Source organism: Biomphalaria glabrata, chromosome 8 (genome assembly GCF_947242115.1).
Source record: "Biomphalaria glabrata chromosome 8, xgBioGlab47.1, whole genome shotgun sequence".
NCBI lineage: Eukaryota > Metazoa > Mollusca > Gastropoda > Planorbidae > Biomphalaria > Biomphalaria glabrata.
Genome location: NC_074718.1, coordinates 42400697 through 42413898, shown reverse-complemented (window position 1 = coordinate 42413898; position 13202 = coordinate 42400697). Strand labels below are relative to the sequence as shown.

The following is a 13202-nucleotide window of genomic DNA, read 5'->3' as shown; positions in this document are numbered from 1 at the left end:
TGCTAATTAGCAAAAAGGTGAAGGTCACTTCTGGGATTGTTGACTGGAAGGTGGTACATATGTCACAGGTTATCGTTACAGGTCTGGACGGTCTTGAGCTGGTCTGCCTTTGTGTGTTGTAGCTACCTCTTCTGGTACTACTATAAAGTTCTTTGCCTTACTAACTAAATACTTTCTCACGCGCACTAGATTTGCTGGTGCACAAGAACACTAACATGCTGAACTCTACGACCACAACACTTAGAATGATCAATAGACTCACTGGTAGCAGACATGGTTTTATTACATATAAAATAATTGACAAAAGATATTGGCAAATCCAGCCATCAAGAAATATACACAAAACATAGTAATTTAGATATCACACATGCTCCTTACTCCCAGATGTCCAAAAATCAACCTTAATATTTATATATTACTACACTGGAAAAGATATCCATAATATTCCTCTCTCTACGAGAGCCCAAGATCAACTTATGTCCAATGAGTAGTTGAAGTAAATTAATCAATGTATATAGTTGAAAAAAAAAAAGAGATATGTTACAGATATTACACTGGAAGAATGTGTGTGAATTATCTTGCAATATATTTTTACAAAATAAATATAAGTTCAATGAACTTTCTTAATAGTTATATATTCAAATTCAAACAATTGTATATGTATCAAATCAATATTAATCACAAATCCAATAGCTCAAGTGTATTTCAATAAAACATTACTTTGAGCTCAAATATTTCTCAATATGAAGTATGTATGGCTATTATTTATGCCAGTTATAATCTGTTTTCAAACATTTTCTTTAATGAAACACTTCGCACATTTAGAGAATTTAGTGGAGCACTAAAAAAAATAATAATTAATTAAACCATATTCTAAATTTAGCATTCTTTTTTATTGAAAGTATAAAACTAATAAAATACAGACACACATATATATATGAACAAATAAGGTTTAATTACTTTGTGTCCTTGAGTGCATCAGACTTTAAAGGTTGATCTTTGTTTCAAATTAGAGTCAGATTTAGATCAGTTGAAAGTTTAGACTGATGTTGTTATAGAATTTTCTTCCGCTACAATATCAATATTTTTTTTTTGCATTAATTCACATGCAGGTCTACTAGTTAATTACTTCTATAGTTCATGGAACACATATTCAGTCTTTAGTGTTCCATGGAATACAGTATGGGAAATACTGTAATAGATCCTAAGTAAATCTGGTGTCCTTAATATATTAGCATTTAGTAAGTATATATCTGGCTTATGTTCTGTTAATAGAAAAAGTAAAGTGATCTATGGGTCAGATGATGTAAAAGACATACTTCAGTAAGTTAAAACAATCTAATGTTCACAAGTAAAAAAAAAATTATTTATTTTTATCCTTTACACCATGAAAAATGAAAAAGGTATGCTTTTTTTTTGTGTGGATAGGAACCATTGTGTCTGGCGCAGGTAGTCATTTTGTGTCTGTTCAGACATTCTCCCTCTGACAGAGAGTGGCAGACAATGTTTTTTGTCATGAACGAGGAGAGTGTAACAAAAGTGGATTGCTCGTTCAGTGAGGAAGTCAAACCTGTAATCAAAATGCGAGTTAGAGCTGGTATCGACATCACAGTCTCGACTGAATCAAACACTGGTAAGATAAATGACTTCCTGAAATGTGATCTTGAATTCTGTTGGGAATTTTTTCATAGATCTTTTCAGACGTGTTTCTTGATTTGAAATGGATATTGTCTAAGAAAAAAATTTCCTCTGCTCCTATCAACCAGCACAATTCTTACAGGTGAATGAGAAACATTTTAGTTTTTCCAAGACCAATCTACTTTATGGTAAACACATTGCTAGACTTCTTGAATGTCTATCTGTTGATTCAATATGTACTGTGAGTCTCTTGTAAAAAAAAAAGTCCTCTTTCTACAGTCATTTTAATTTGAGTTGACCCATGTTTATGACATATCCATCTTGTTATGTGACCGACCTCATTTATGTCTCCCTCATTGTCTGATGTATGCGGCATCATTGTCAGGTACACACATCACTAGGTGTACTCACTAACAATAAGTTGAAAAATGTCTTTTAAAAACTTTCATACCTAGGACCATTGGTTTTACAGATGAGCTCATTTTTATTGTCTAGCACTAAATTCTAGTGTGTCTCTTAAAAATGTTTGGTATCAATTTTTTCATTCTTATATTATGATAATAATATTTTATTTGTCAAAACCAAACTATAATTAGAAGGAACATACAAATATTGTCTTTACTTATTTTTTATCCAGATGACCAGTTAAAGTCAGCACTTGACTATGAATTGATACGACTGCAGAATCAGTGTGGGAATTTTGTGTTTGCCTTTGAAGACAACACAGTTATCCTTGAAAGGCCAGGGTCATTTGTGGGCTCACAATTAGGCTGGAAATCCTGCCGGGATATTGTCAAATATTACAATGAAAAAGAGGGCAGACCTAGTGGAACAAAGAAAAAGAATGCTGCACAGCCACAGGTAAACATTAGACAGAAAAGAGAGACTATCTACTACATTGACAAATAATAATAATAATAAGGCTTGTCTTCGAGTCCGAAGATTAGTGAGGAGTGCAGTATTTCCCGTGGCTTCGCAGCCCCAGCTGTGACCTACATATTTTGCCACATCCAGGGCAAGCATAACCATTGTCCGCAGGTGGTCGATTTAGATTTTCTTTTGCCGTCTTTGTTTGTCCTCGGCAGTGGATTTTCTTTTGGTCTCAAATGTGTATCCCGCTGCCTTCGTGAGTGACCTCCAGCTGTCTTGTTCTGAGGCTGCATGCCACCAGGTGCTCTCTTCTATGTCACCCAAAGAAAGTTGATGCCTTAGCTGGTCTTTGAAGCGGGGGGCACCTCTTTTACGTCGACCACTTTGTAGCTCACCAAAAAAGACTGCCTTTGGCATACGTTTGTATCCCATACGGGATACATGCCCTACCCAGCGCAAATGCTGGACCATCACAAAAAGTCACTCTATACTGTCCATTCCAGCGTTTGCAAGGACATCGCTGTTTGTAGTGTGATCTTGCCATGATGGAGCGCAAGCATCTTTGATGGAAGCGCTCAAGAAGATTGATTTGCACACTTTCTTTAATTTGTCTTGAAACCAGCATTTTTTTTTTTTTTTAAATGTTCCATAGTGTTTTTAGAGATGTGTTTTAATGCTATTCCACTGCTCACCATCTGGGTGGTTGTCTTTTTCATCTAGAAATGTTTTTCTTCCAATACTAATGGCTTCCAAAATAGTTGTTTTTCTGTTGATCACCTTCCTGCGCTCTATCTCACATTTCTGTTACATTAATCTTGATGTTTTGCAGTTCATCATTCCAGTGAGTATGTTACACTTGATAACTATTGAGCCAAAGACAACTCTACAGTATGCTCCAATCATACAGCATCATATAGGTAACATTCAGTTCAGTACTTTGTTTTATTAGCAGTGGAGGTAGTTTACTCCTGTAACAATCAGCATTCTGTGTTAACAATTGAATGTTTTAATGTGTGTATCTTAATCATGTTTTTTTTTGTTTATTTGACATGTTTCGAATGTTCATTCAGATTCTGAAGATAAAAACATCCTAGCTTAAACTTCCTGCATGCCTGAAATGGCAGTGAACAAGGTTCGAACCCTGGATTTTTAAGACCACCAAACGACAGTCTAAAGTGCACTCCCATGACCAGACAAAAGTTCCCTTTCAGAACTTGTGGTCTATAGGGTAGATGATGTAAAGGTCATCGGTTTCTGTGGCCTACTGTTAACGAGGGTGTCATGTGGCCAGCACAACGACCAACCGCCTTTACTTTTCCCTAACTAATGTCAGGTACCCATTAGAGCTGGGTGGACTCAGAGGCGCCCGAAGATCCCGAAATTAAAAATCCCAGTCTTTGCCAGGATTCGAACCCTGGTTCGGAAGCCAAGCGCTTTACCGCTCAGCCACCGCGCCTCCAGACAGCCATCAGTTATTCATAAACTCAATTCTTCTATATATTATATTTTTTTTTTTATATCAGTTTCCCCTGTAGAACCTAATCTTAATCTTGATGAATTTTTTTTTTTATATAGCATTCACAAGGCAGTAAAGTAGTTTGGTAAAACTGGGTAGTTATTAGCAACCAGATTTAATCTTATTAATTGTTTTTTGTTCTAGGAACCTTTCAGTCAACAAGCCTTTCTCTTCCCATTGATGTGCTTGCTGAAGTTTCGGAAAAAACATCCTTCACAGAATTGTTTAGTGTCTTGAGTAGAGCTGTGTATCGGCAGATTACAGCACTGTTTAACTGTTTGTCTCTGTATACACAGGTAAAGTTCTCTAAAACACTTTCAGTATCTCACGAAACAATGGCTAATTTCAGTCGGCATTTTTTGAACTGAGTATTCAATAAGAGTATAAAAGCTGTGCTATACAAAAAACAATAACAATAATAGTTTTGTTTTCTGCTTAAATCTTCTATTTTAGATTATTCTTCTCATCAAACCACAAGAGAACTACACTCTTTATTTGAACAGTTCTTTTTAAATGACAAGTAGCTTAGTGCATTGACACTTTATGTTCTCATAGATTTTATAGCTCATCCATTCATTATAGTTGAGCATTGTTGATTCTTTTATTAAAATAATACTTTCAAGTCAAGTGTGATGTCAAATGTTGTACCAGATTGTCCTTTTATAGCCTTCTTTGTATAGAATTGAACTTCAAGAATTACAATTTGTATATGTTGTCACCATCCTGCAGATGCAACCAAAATTATGCGTATTGGCTACAGAGCTACATTGTCATAAAGAGCTTGAACAAACAGGAAACTTTATCACAAGCAATGGCAATGCATATCACCTGTGTAGGGAAAGTGGGAGCCATCTTTAAAAAATGACAGTCTATCAGGCTATTTTTACACACATTTAAAATTCACAACTATTCATATCTTGTATTAACAATTACTTGAATTTTAAATTCAGTAGTTGCTTTTAGAAAGACAGGACATGGATTAAAAGTGCTGACATGCCATCAACCAACTACGTTTGTTACACATTAATACTGAAACTTTCTAAGGAAGCTTGGAGCCATTAAATAGAAATTTGAGATAAATGTTTCACTCAGCAAAAGATGTGTGCATGTCTGTGATCTATTTATTTCACTCTCCACTAGGTACCATATGACAATGAATGTTTAAAAAATGGGTGGGGTGAAGTCTTCCTTAAACCCTCAGTAGGTAAAACTGTAACCGTGCAGAATGTTATTTATTGTTCCATTACTTCTTTAAGAATTGTGGTTTTGCTTTTCTTGTGTGATGCTCTTGATTTTAATTTTTCAGTGGTTTTCTTTTTTTTTTTTCTTTAGAGTTCAATGTTCTAGTTGTTTGGAAAAGTTCTATAAAAATATTTTGTCTATTGGCTTCATTTTGTTATGTTTATAGAACATTGCAACATTTCACTGTTTGCAAATTTAAAAAATGAAAATTTTTGTTTAAACTAACTTTTCTTTGTTTCATTTGAAAATTATCAGAATATACTTATATACTAATTTCAATATATTTTTTAATCAAATTTTTTTTTTATTTCAATAATATCTGTCTCTTTTTTTTTTATTGTCTTGTAAATGTCCCATAGCATGCATGTTGTTTCATTAATGGAGTTTTTTAAGTGCTTCAAATTAAAAAAAAAATTATGGCACACAGATTTATGTCATTGAAAAGTCTATGGGCTGTATAATCAACTTATTTCTTGAATATTTCAGTACTAATATTCTTTTGATCATATTATTTCACTGTATAGTCTGAATAACTAGTTGAAATATTTATTTCTAGGAACATAAACTACACACACCTGAAGTCTTTCATTTCAAACCTCATTGTGTTGACACTTCCATCACTCTAGTGTATCCAAAAGGCACGACAGAAAAAGAGCTTGGTTAGTTCAATTTAAATCATAAGAATTTTATTTTGACCTTTTCATTGCTAATCAATTTAAATTGTTTTTGGAGTTTCGGAATGTACAATATTTAATAAAGTTTGAGGCCACTAACTTAGATTTCTAATATCAAAGGCTATAGTATTAAGGAACACTTTCATGATCTTGTCTGCGGCTGGTCTGGCTAGAGTGTATATTTTATTTCTTTGTTAATATTTTGGTATGATAGTTATATCCCTTTGTTAATGTACTCCCAGGTTATGAGTTATGAACAGTCTGCACTTGTTATGAACTGAATGTTTTAGTTTTCCTTGCATGTGAGAGAGAGTGCGATTGTCAGTGGGGTCTTGTCACCAGTCCAGGAAGGTTGGACAGTCTTTTCCTGGACTGGTGTTTGTGCAGTTAATATTTTCTGAGAGTGTGGCTGTCATTATTTATTTTTTTAAGAATATTAAAGTTATTATTATTTTCCTGGATAGCTGGAGTTTCTTTTTGAGTTTATTAGTAGTAATTAATTGTTCATAGGTAACCCCTAACAAGCCAAGAAAAGAACCTGACACCACTCTATTTCTCAGTTATCAGGGAGTTACCTAACATTTAAAATGTATTTTAGGAGTTTTGAATTCTTGTTTCTTCTTTGTTCTGTCTAGAAAGAGAAAGATTAATTTTGCATAACCATTTGTGCCTCCCACTGGACCAGCCGTTGTTGCGTAGAGGAAGTGCCGGATTGTTTTTGAAACAGACTGCTCCTGGAGGCTATTTGTTAAATACACATATTGGGCTTAATGATCCGCCAGGTAAGGTCAACTAAAGAAATGTTTTTTTAGCATGCCAAATGTTATGGAATGTGTGTTTCTATGGTGATGGTGGGAAGAGGTTAGCGATTGGTTGTGAATGATGCAAGATAGGTGGCATTGTGGTCAGGTGGTCTTAGTTAGGACAGACGACTCCAGAACTTGAGACTGAAAGGTTGTGTTATTGTAGTGAGTTAGATTTTGTAAAAAAGTACTAAAGTCTAGTTAATTTATTTTATCTCATTTCAACTTGATTTCGTTTATGTTATAATAAAAGTTATATTTAGTATTGTTCACAAGGAAGTTATTCAAGTTATTTAAAGTTTTATTAGTTAAGATATATTACCCCTACAGCGGTGTAGTTGTCTACCAGCAGTTTGGTGCTACAAGTCAATGACAATCTACAACACAAAGGGCATATCATCTTTCAAGCAAAACTTGGGCTATTTTCGGGAGTCCATTTTAGAAGTCCCTATTAGAAAACTGGAAAATGAAGTACCGAGACTAATCATTAAATAAAAGTGACTTACACAAGAAATTGTTGGGGCTTGGGATACGATCCTTTATGCTCCACAGATAGCTGTGGAAATAAGGCAGAGGGATAGTATGACTGGAGCAGGCAGTTGACTCTCTTAGAAAGATCTAGTGATTTAGTCCAGCATTTCTCAAATAGTGGGGCCAAGGGCACAATGCTTTGACAAGGAGGCACAAAGGCGTTAATGTTTTAATCAATCTGTTGAAATGTATTGAATAAATCCAGAGTTGGCAGTAAAAATTGACTTTTCATCAAGTAAAAATAAAATGGACTCCATTGAGAAGAGCTTGCTGCACTCTTCCAGGCCTTTTTAAATGTACTAATTATGAATGAGGAGATTCTAATTTCCCCAGGGAGAGAGGGTGGGTTGCTTTTTTGAGTGATACTTCCCCACTGATTTAGGATTTTCAGATGAAAAGAAAAAAGCTTAGCATCTGGTTTAATACCTTTTTTCTTCTTCTTCTTCGATCTCATTGTTATGTTGGAGTGTTCAGATGACTAGACCAATACATGAGATGAACTGCGCAGTGGTTTCCAAATCAGGGAGCTCTCCATATAGTTTTCTTTCTATTGGGGTGTTATGGGGCCAGTGTCTTATACGGGCCTCTTGGTAAAGAGAGCAGTTTTGGAGGACGTGGTCGGCATTCTCTGGTGATACTCCACATGGGCAGATTTCACTGGTTCCAATTTTGAGCTTCCGGTACATGTGTTGTCGCATTCAGTTGTGTCTGGTCCTGAGTCGAAAGATTAGACGTTGGTCTTGTCAGGATAGCTTATAGTAAGCGTCATCTTTCTTGTGATTTGGATCAGAGCTCGTCCATTTCTCATTTATTTTATTTACAATTAATTTCTTCAATTCTTCTGGATAGAGTGCAGAGTTCATTTGTGAGTTAGTTCTCCCACTCTTGGCGAGTGTGTCAGCCTTCTCATTTCCTTCTAGTCATTTATTAGCTTACTTTAAAACAAATAAGATTCTTTGTCCCAATTCAAATGTAACCGTATAGGAAATCAGAAAAACAAATTTGTGTCCAACGATGGTTCATTACAATCTTCCACTGATATAATTGCTTGAATCATACTTTCAGTGAAGCCAGCAACAGTAGCTCTAGTAGAAGGCTACTACAGTTACCACCATTATATGCAGGATCGATTTGATGATGACAAGTGGGGATGTGCCTACAGGTCCCTCCAAACCATCTGCTCCTGGTTTAAATATCAGGGCTATACAGAAAGGGATATTCCAACGCACAGAGAAATACAACAGGTCAGCCACCCAGCATGCTTTGTAGAATTTTCATCAGCTCCTCTACCATCAAACATGTCTCACTCTTTTACCCATCATAATAATTAGTTTTGTTTAGAATTTTTTATTGGCCACTTTATCTATTAATCAATATATATGGATAAATGACAAAAAAGAGTGAAAATAACATTCTAAATGATACAATGACATAAATTTTTCTCATTACATAAATCAAATCAGAAACACTATTCAATATTTTTCTCATTACATAAATCAAATCAGAAACACTATTCAATACCAGCCCACTATACATTTTAGACCTCTTTATTAATCCCAATCAAAGGGAGATGGCTCCACAAGAAATCTAAGAGGGCTTATATAAAAATTAATCTCCAAAGATAATATAAAAAAATACAACTGCAATATAATCAGAATGAATTACATGTACTTTATAGTACAGCCTAGAAATTTAGTGTTTTTATATAAAAGTAAAGTACCCCATTCAGACCTTGAGATCTATAGGGCAGATGATCTAAAGGTCATCAGTTTCTATAGCTGAGGATTAACGAGAGTGCTATGTGGCCAGCTCAACGACCAACCGCCTTTACTTTAGAGTTGGGTGGACTCAGGGGCGTCCTAAAAATCAGGAAATTAAAAATACAGAGATTCAAACCTGGGACCTCTCAGTTCAGTAGCCAAGTGTTTTACCACCACACCCCTTTACCCCTTTGTTTTTATATTTAAATCTTTAATGTGCACTTAAGACAAAGTTGTCAACCTAGAGTTTTCAAAATTAGCTAGGTCTTGGACCAAGACTTGAATGCAATTTTAGAATAATGCATACACAGGTCTAGATCTAGTCATTTTGATTAACATTTCTTACTATATTTCAAGATAAACATCTCATTTGGATTTATTATCTTCATCAAAACTTGACAACCCAGTGCCACAATTTAGAGATGTTGCTGAAATTGATAGGCGATAGCAAAAATCGAAAGTTTTTCATTTTCCACCATACCTCTACCGAGATTTTAATTTCATTGGCTATTCATTTAATACTGTATAGCAGTTTGTAGACCAAGTGATGAGCAGCCATTATGGGATTGAATAGGTAGCTGCAATATTTGTCAGCTATGGAATCAAATGAGTCTATTGACCAAATTTTCAAAATTTTTATATTTTTTGAAGTGTTTCTTCTTGACAGCAAATCTAACTAGTTGATTTATTTTTTTTGTTCACAAAAAGTATGGTAACTATCCCATGCACAATACTGGTGTCTAGAACATGGTTCCTGTCTTTATTATAATTCTCTTTATTTGTTAAATAATAATTGAATGAAAGGTGACATGACCATTAAGGCTTTATTTAACCGATATTCCTTTTTCTAACGAAATAAAAGTTTTATTTGAAAGAATCTTTGAAAATTTTGATAGCCAGTATTGAGACAGACAGTGCTTGACCAGTAAATAATATTGCTTATCTTGATTTGGCCACACCTCCTGATATGGCAGACAATTTTTTTATCCTCATCTGCTCCCTAATAATAATAATAATAATAATCTTTATTGTCCGTATGGAAATTTGTCTTACAATTTGTGCATTATAATTCTCTAAATAAGTTTAACAAAAAAATTGACTTCTTTCCTACCTACTATTTAACTATTAGGAAGTTACATTGACTCTCTGATAGTAAAATCACTAATGCCTGGTAATTATAATGATTAATCACTTGTAAAGAGGTATTTACTTTGTATTTTTAAGGCTCTCTATGATATTGGGGACAAAGAGCAGAAATTTGTTGGCAGCAGACAGTGGATTGGATCATTTGAAGTGAGCTACGTCCTGGATCATTTGCTTGGTGTAAGCATCTCTGATTTTCTTGACCTACTTTTTGTTGTATTTATTGTTAACATTTTGAACTGAACATTTTGCTCAACTAGCAAGTGAAATGATTCTATTGTGTATCACAAGGTGACAAGCAAATTTCTGACAGTTGGTTCAGGTGCAGAACTCTCCACCACTGGCCAAGATTTAATCAACCATTTCCAGACACAGGGAACTCCGATCATGATTGGTAGGCTGTAAATGTTACTATCTTTAACAGAATTTAGTCTAAGTAAAAAGGTATTGGCCTAAAAGATCCCATGGGTGTAGTTCCTTTCCCCAGAATTCCTTGAAATAGATGTAGCAATAAAAAAAAAATTTTTAAGAACATAACAGATGAGTCGAAACCTCAACCACGAAAAAATAATTAATCGATAAATGTCTTTGATCTTAACTGTTTACTTTAGGAAAACATATATGCATTAAACAGCTAAAAATGTGTGATGCTTTTTATTTCCTCGTTCTTTAAAAATGTGATAAAGTGTTTTTGTTCTATTATCTTCTAAAATACATTTATTAAGAAAATACAATTTGAAGGCTCACCCCATTTTTCTATTTAAAAAGAAAAGGCATTTAAGCCCTAAAAAAAAAAGTAATTTCCCTATAATGTTCTGACTTTAATGGTTTTATCAAAGTACAGGCATCCACTTTGTGGAAAAAAAAAAAAAGGTTCATAGTAGTTTCAGTGTAATACTTTAAATCTGGGAAAATTAAGTTTGAAGTTGAATAGGGAGCAGTCAGCCTGTTTCACAGTACCCATTTGAATGATAGCACTCCTGTATAAACCAGTTTAAGCATAATGTTAAAAAAATATAATAAGAAGGCTGTATACTTCATTATAGCCATAATCAACATATTTTTAGTTTTTTATTGTTAACATTTACGAAATCTTGTTATAAAAAAGATGATTTAAAATGTTTAATCAATTCAAAGCTTTGGGTGTTTATTTTCTAAATTTTTTAACTCAGGAGGAGGTGTCCTGGCTCATACCATCCTGGGTGTAGCTTACAGTGAAGTCACTGGAGATATTAGTTTCTTGATTCTAGACCCACATTACACTGGAGGAGAAGACATAAAGATTATACAGGACAAGGTGAGACTCTCTACATGTTGTAACTTGTACCATATTCTATAGAGCAAACCATTCCAAACAGGCTGAAACACATTGTCATGAAAGCTGGTGATAACAATATCTGGCCAAGTGGGAAAGAGAAATAACAGAATCCACTAAACTGTGTGTTGCACGGTGGCGAGTGGTTAAGAGCTTAGCTTCCTAACCTGGGGTCCCGGGTTTGTATCCTGGTGAAGACTGGGATTTTTAATTTCGGAGATCTATGGACACCTCTGACTCCACCCAGCTCTAATGGGTACCTGACATTAGTTGGGGAAAAGTAAACGCGGTTGGTCGTTGTGCTGGCCACATGACACCCTTGTAAATCGTAGGCCACAGAAACAGATGACCTTTACATCATCTGACCTATAGACCACAAGGTCTGAAAGGGAAACTTTACTTTACTTTACTGAACTGTAAGAGGCACATATCACCTTGCACTACTAGGATGACTATTCTGATATGAGGTTAAACTCTGTTGTAGGACTTTGTAGTAGAGGAGTTAAGGTAACCAGGGTCAATGTATTCTAGGTCAGTTAGGGAAGAGAAGACTTGTTCCACTTAGTGAAGCAGACTGTTATTTCTGAGACAAAAAGTATGACAGGGAAGGAGCCTGAGTTTACAGTGAGAAGACTGTCCTGCATAGAGATGTAATGGCAGAGTCAAACCCAATACCTGAAAACTGTTGTGTTTGTGTTTTATTATACCATCATCAGACTCCACACTGTAAATCTCAATCTATTCTAGATGTAATGCCAGACTCAAACCCAATAGGAATATCTACATGAAAACTGTTGTATGTGTGTTTTATTGTCTCATCATCTGTAAATCTCAATCTGTTCCAATTCCCTTCGGTTGATTTGCTTGCTCAGATTTACAATATTGTTACGACCCTATTGGCGGCGCAAAAGGGTTAACTATAGGCTCAGCTGACACACCAGTGAATCACTCGGGTCAGCGGGGCCATGGACAAGGGACAGTACTACGATTACACGCAAATATGACCAATGTTATGGTCATGTGATCGAAAGCCTGCGGGACGAGTGACACAGTGTGTAAGAAAGCGGCAGTTCAAGACCGGAGAGCGTTGAGACCAGGACTGTTAGTTGGCCATGAAGTCGGTCCTTGTCGAGTCCTCAAGTGTTATGTACGAGTCTAGGAAGAAATAGAGACAGTAGAGTTGTATACGGTGATGTACAGTTTAACATTCGTAGTAGCTTATTGTGTTGCCAATTGTGTCGTATTGGCTGTCTTCTACTTATTCACTCATTATTAAAGTACCAGATTATTGTGGAGCTCTTGTTGGCAGGTTCTTGATGTGTTGATGTGTTGTGTTGTGTTTAGCAGTGTTTATAGAAGGCCGGAGTAGAAGAGAGCCGTAACACTGGTGTCAGAAGTGGGATCGGATCGTATCGGATAGGAACGGATCCGCTATGGCTACTATGAAAACGTTAGACCAACTCCGTGTGAAGGAACTGAAGGAAGAGCTCCGTGATCGAGGCCTGAAGACGAGCGGCAACAAAGAAACCTTACAAGCACGCCTTCGGGAAGAACTGGTGAAGGAAAAAGAAGATCCGGACACATATCTTTTTGAGGTCGAACCGGACTTGCTGGAACAGATCTATTACAAGATAGATGCCATGGACACCAAGATAGACACGATGGACTCGGGAATCAAAACGGAGTTATTGGCAATGAACCAACGCATAC

The 13202-nt window shown here is 35.5% G+C and overlaps 1 protein-coding gene across 2 annotated transcripts in view; it reads left to right on the top strand.

Moving 5' to 3' along the window:
• Nucleotides 1-13202, top strand: part of LOC106061470 (ufm1-specific protease 2-like) — a 28105-nt gene that overhangs the window by 7409 nt on the left and 7494 nt on the right. Inside the window, exons 4-14 of one of the 2 annotated variants that reach the window (XM_013219629.2) lie at nt 1429-1633; nt 2276-2499; nt 3338-3425; nt 4169-4320; nt 5165-5224; nt 5823-5925; nt 6576-6722; nt 8340-8518; nt 10259-10357; nt 10469-10571; nt 11350-11474. In XM_013219629.2, coding sequence (XP_013075083.2) covers nt 1429-1633; nt 2276-2499; nt 3338-3425; nt 4169-4320; nt 5165-5224; nt 5823-5925; nt 6576-6722; nt 8340-8518; nt 10259-10357; nt 10469-10571; nt 11350-11474 — 1485 coding nt within the window. The remainder of the gene's footprint in view (nt 1-1428; nt 1634-2275; nt 2500-3337; nt 3426-4168; nt 4321-5164; nt 5225-5822; nt 5926-6575; nt 6723-8339; nt 8519-10258; nt 10358-10468; nt 10572-11349; nt 11475-13202) is intronic. The other variant, XM_013219630.2, reaches the window with a different exon arrangement.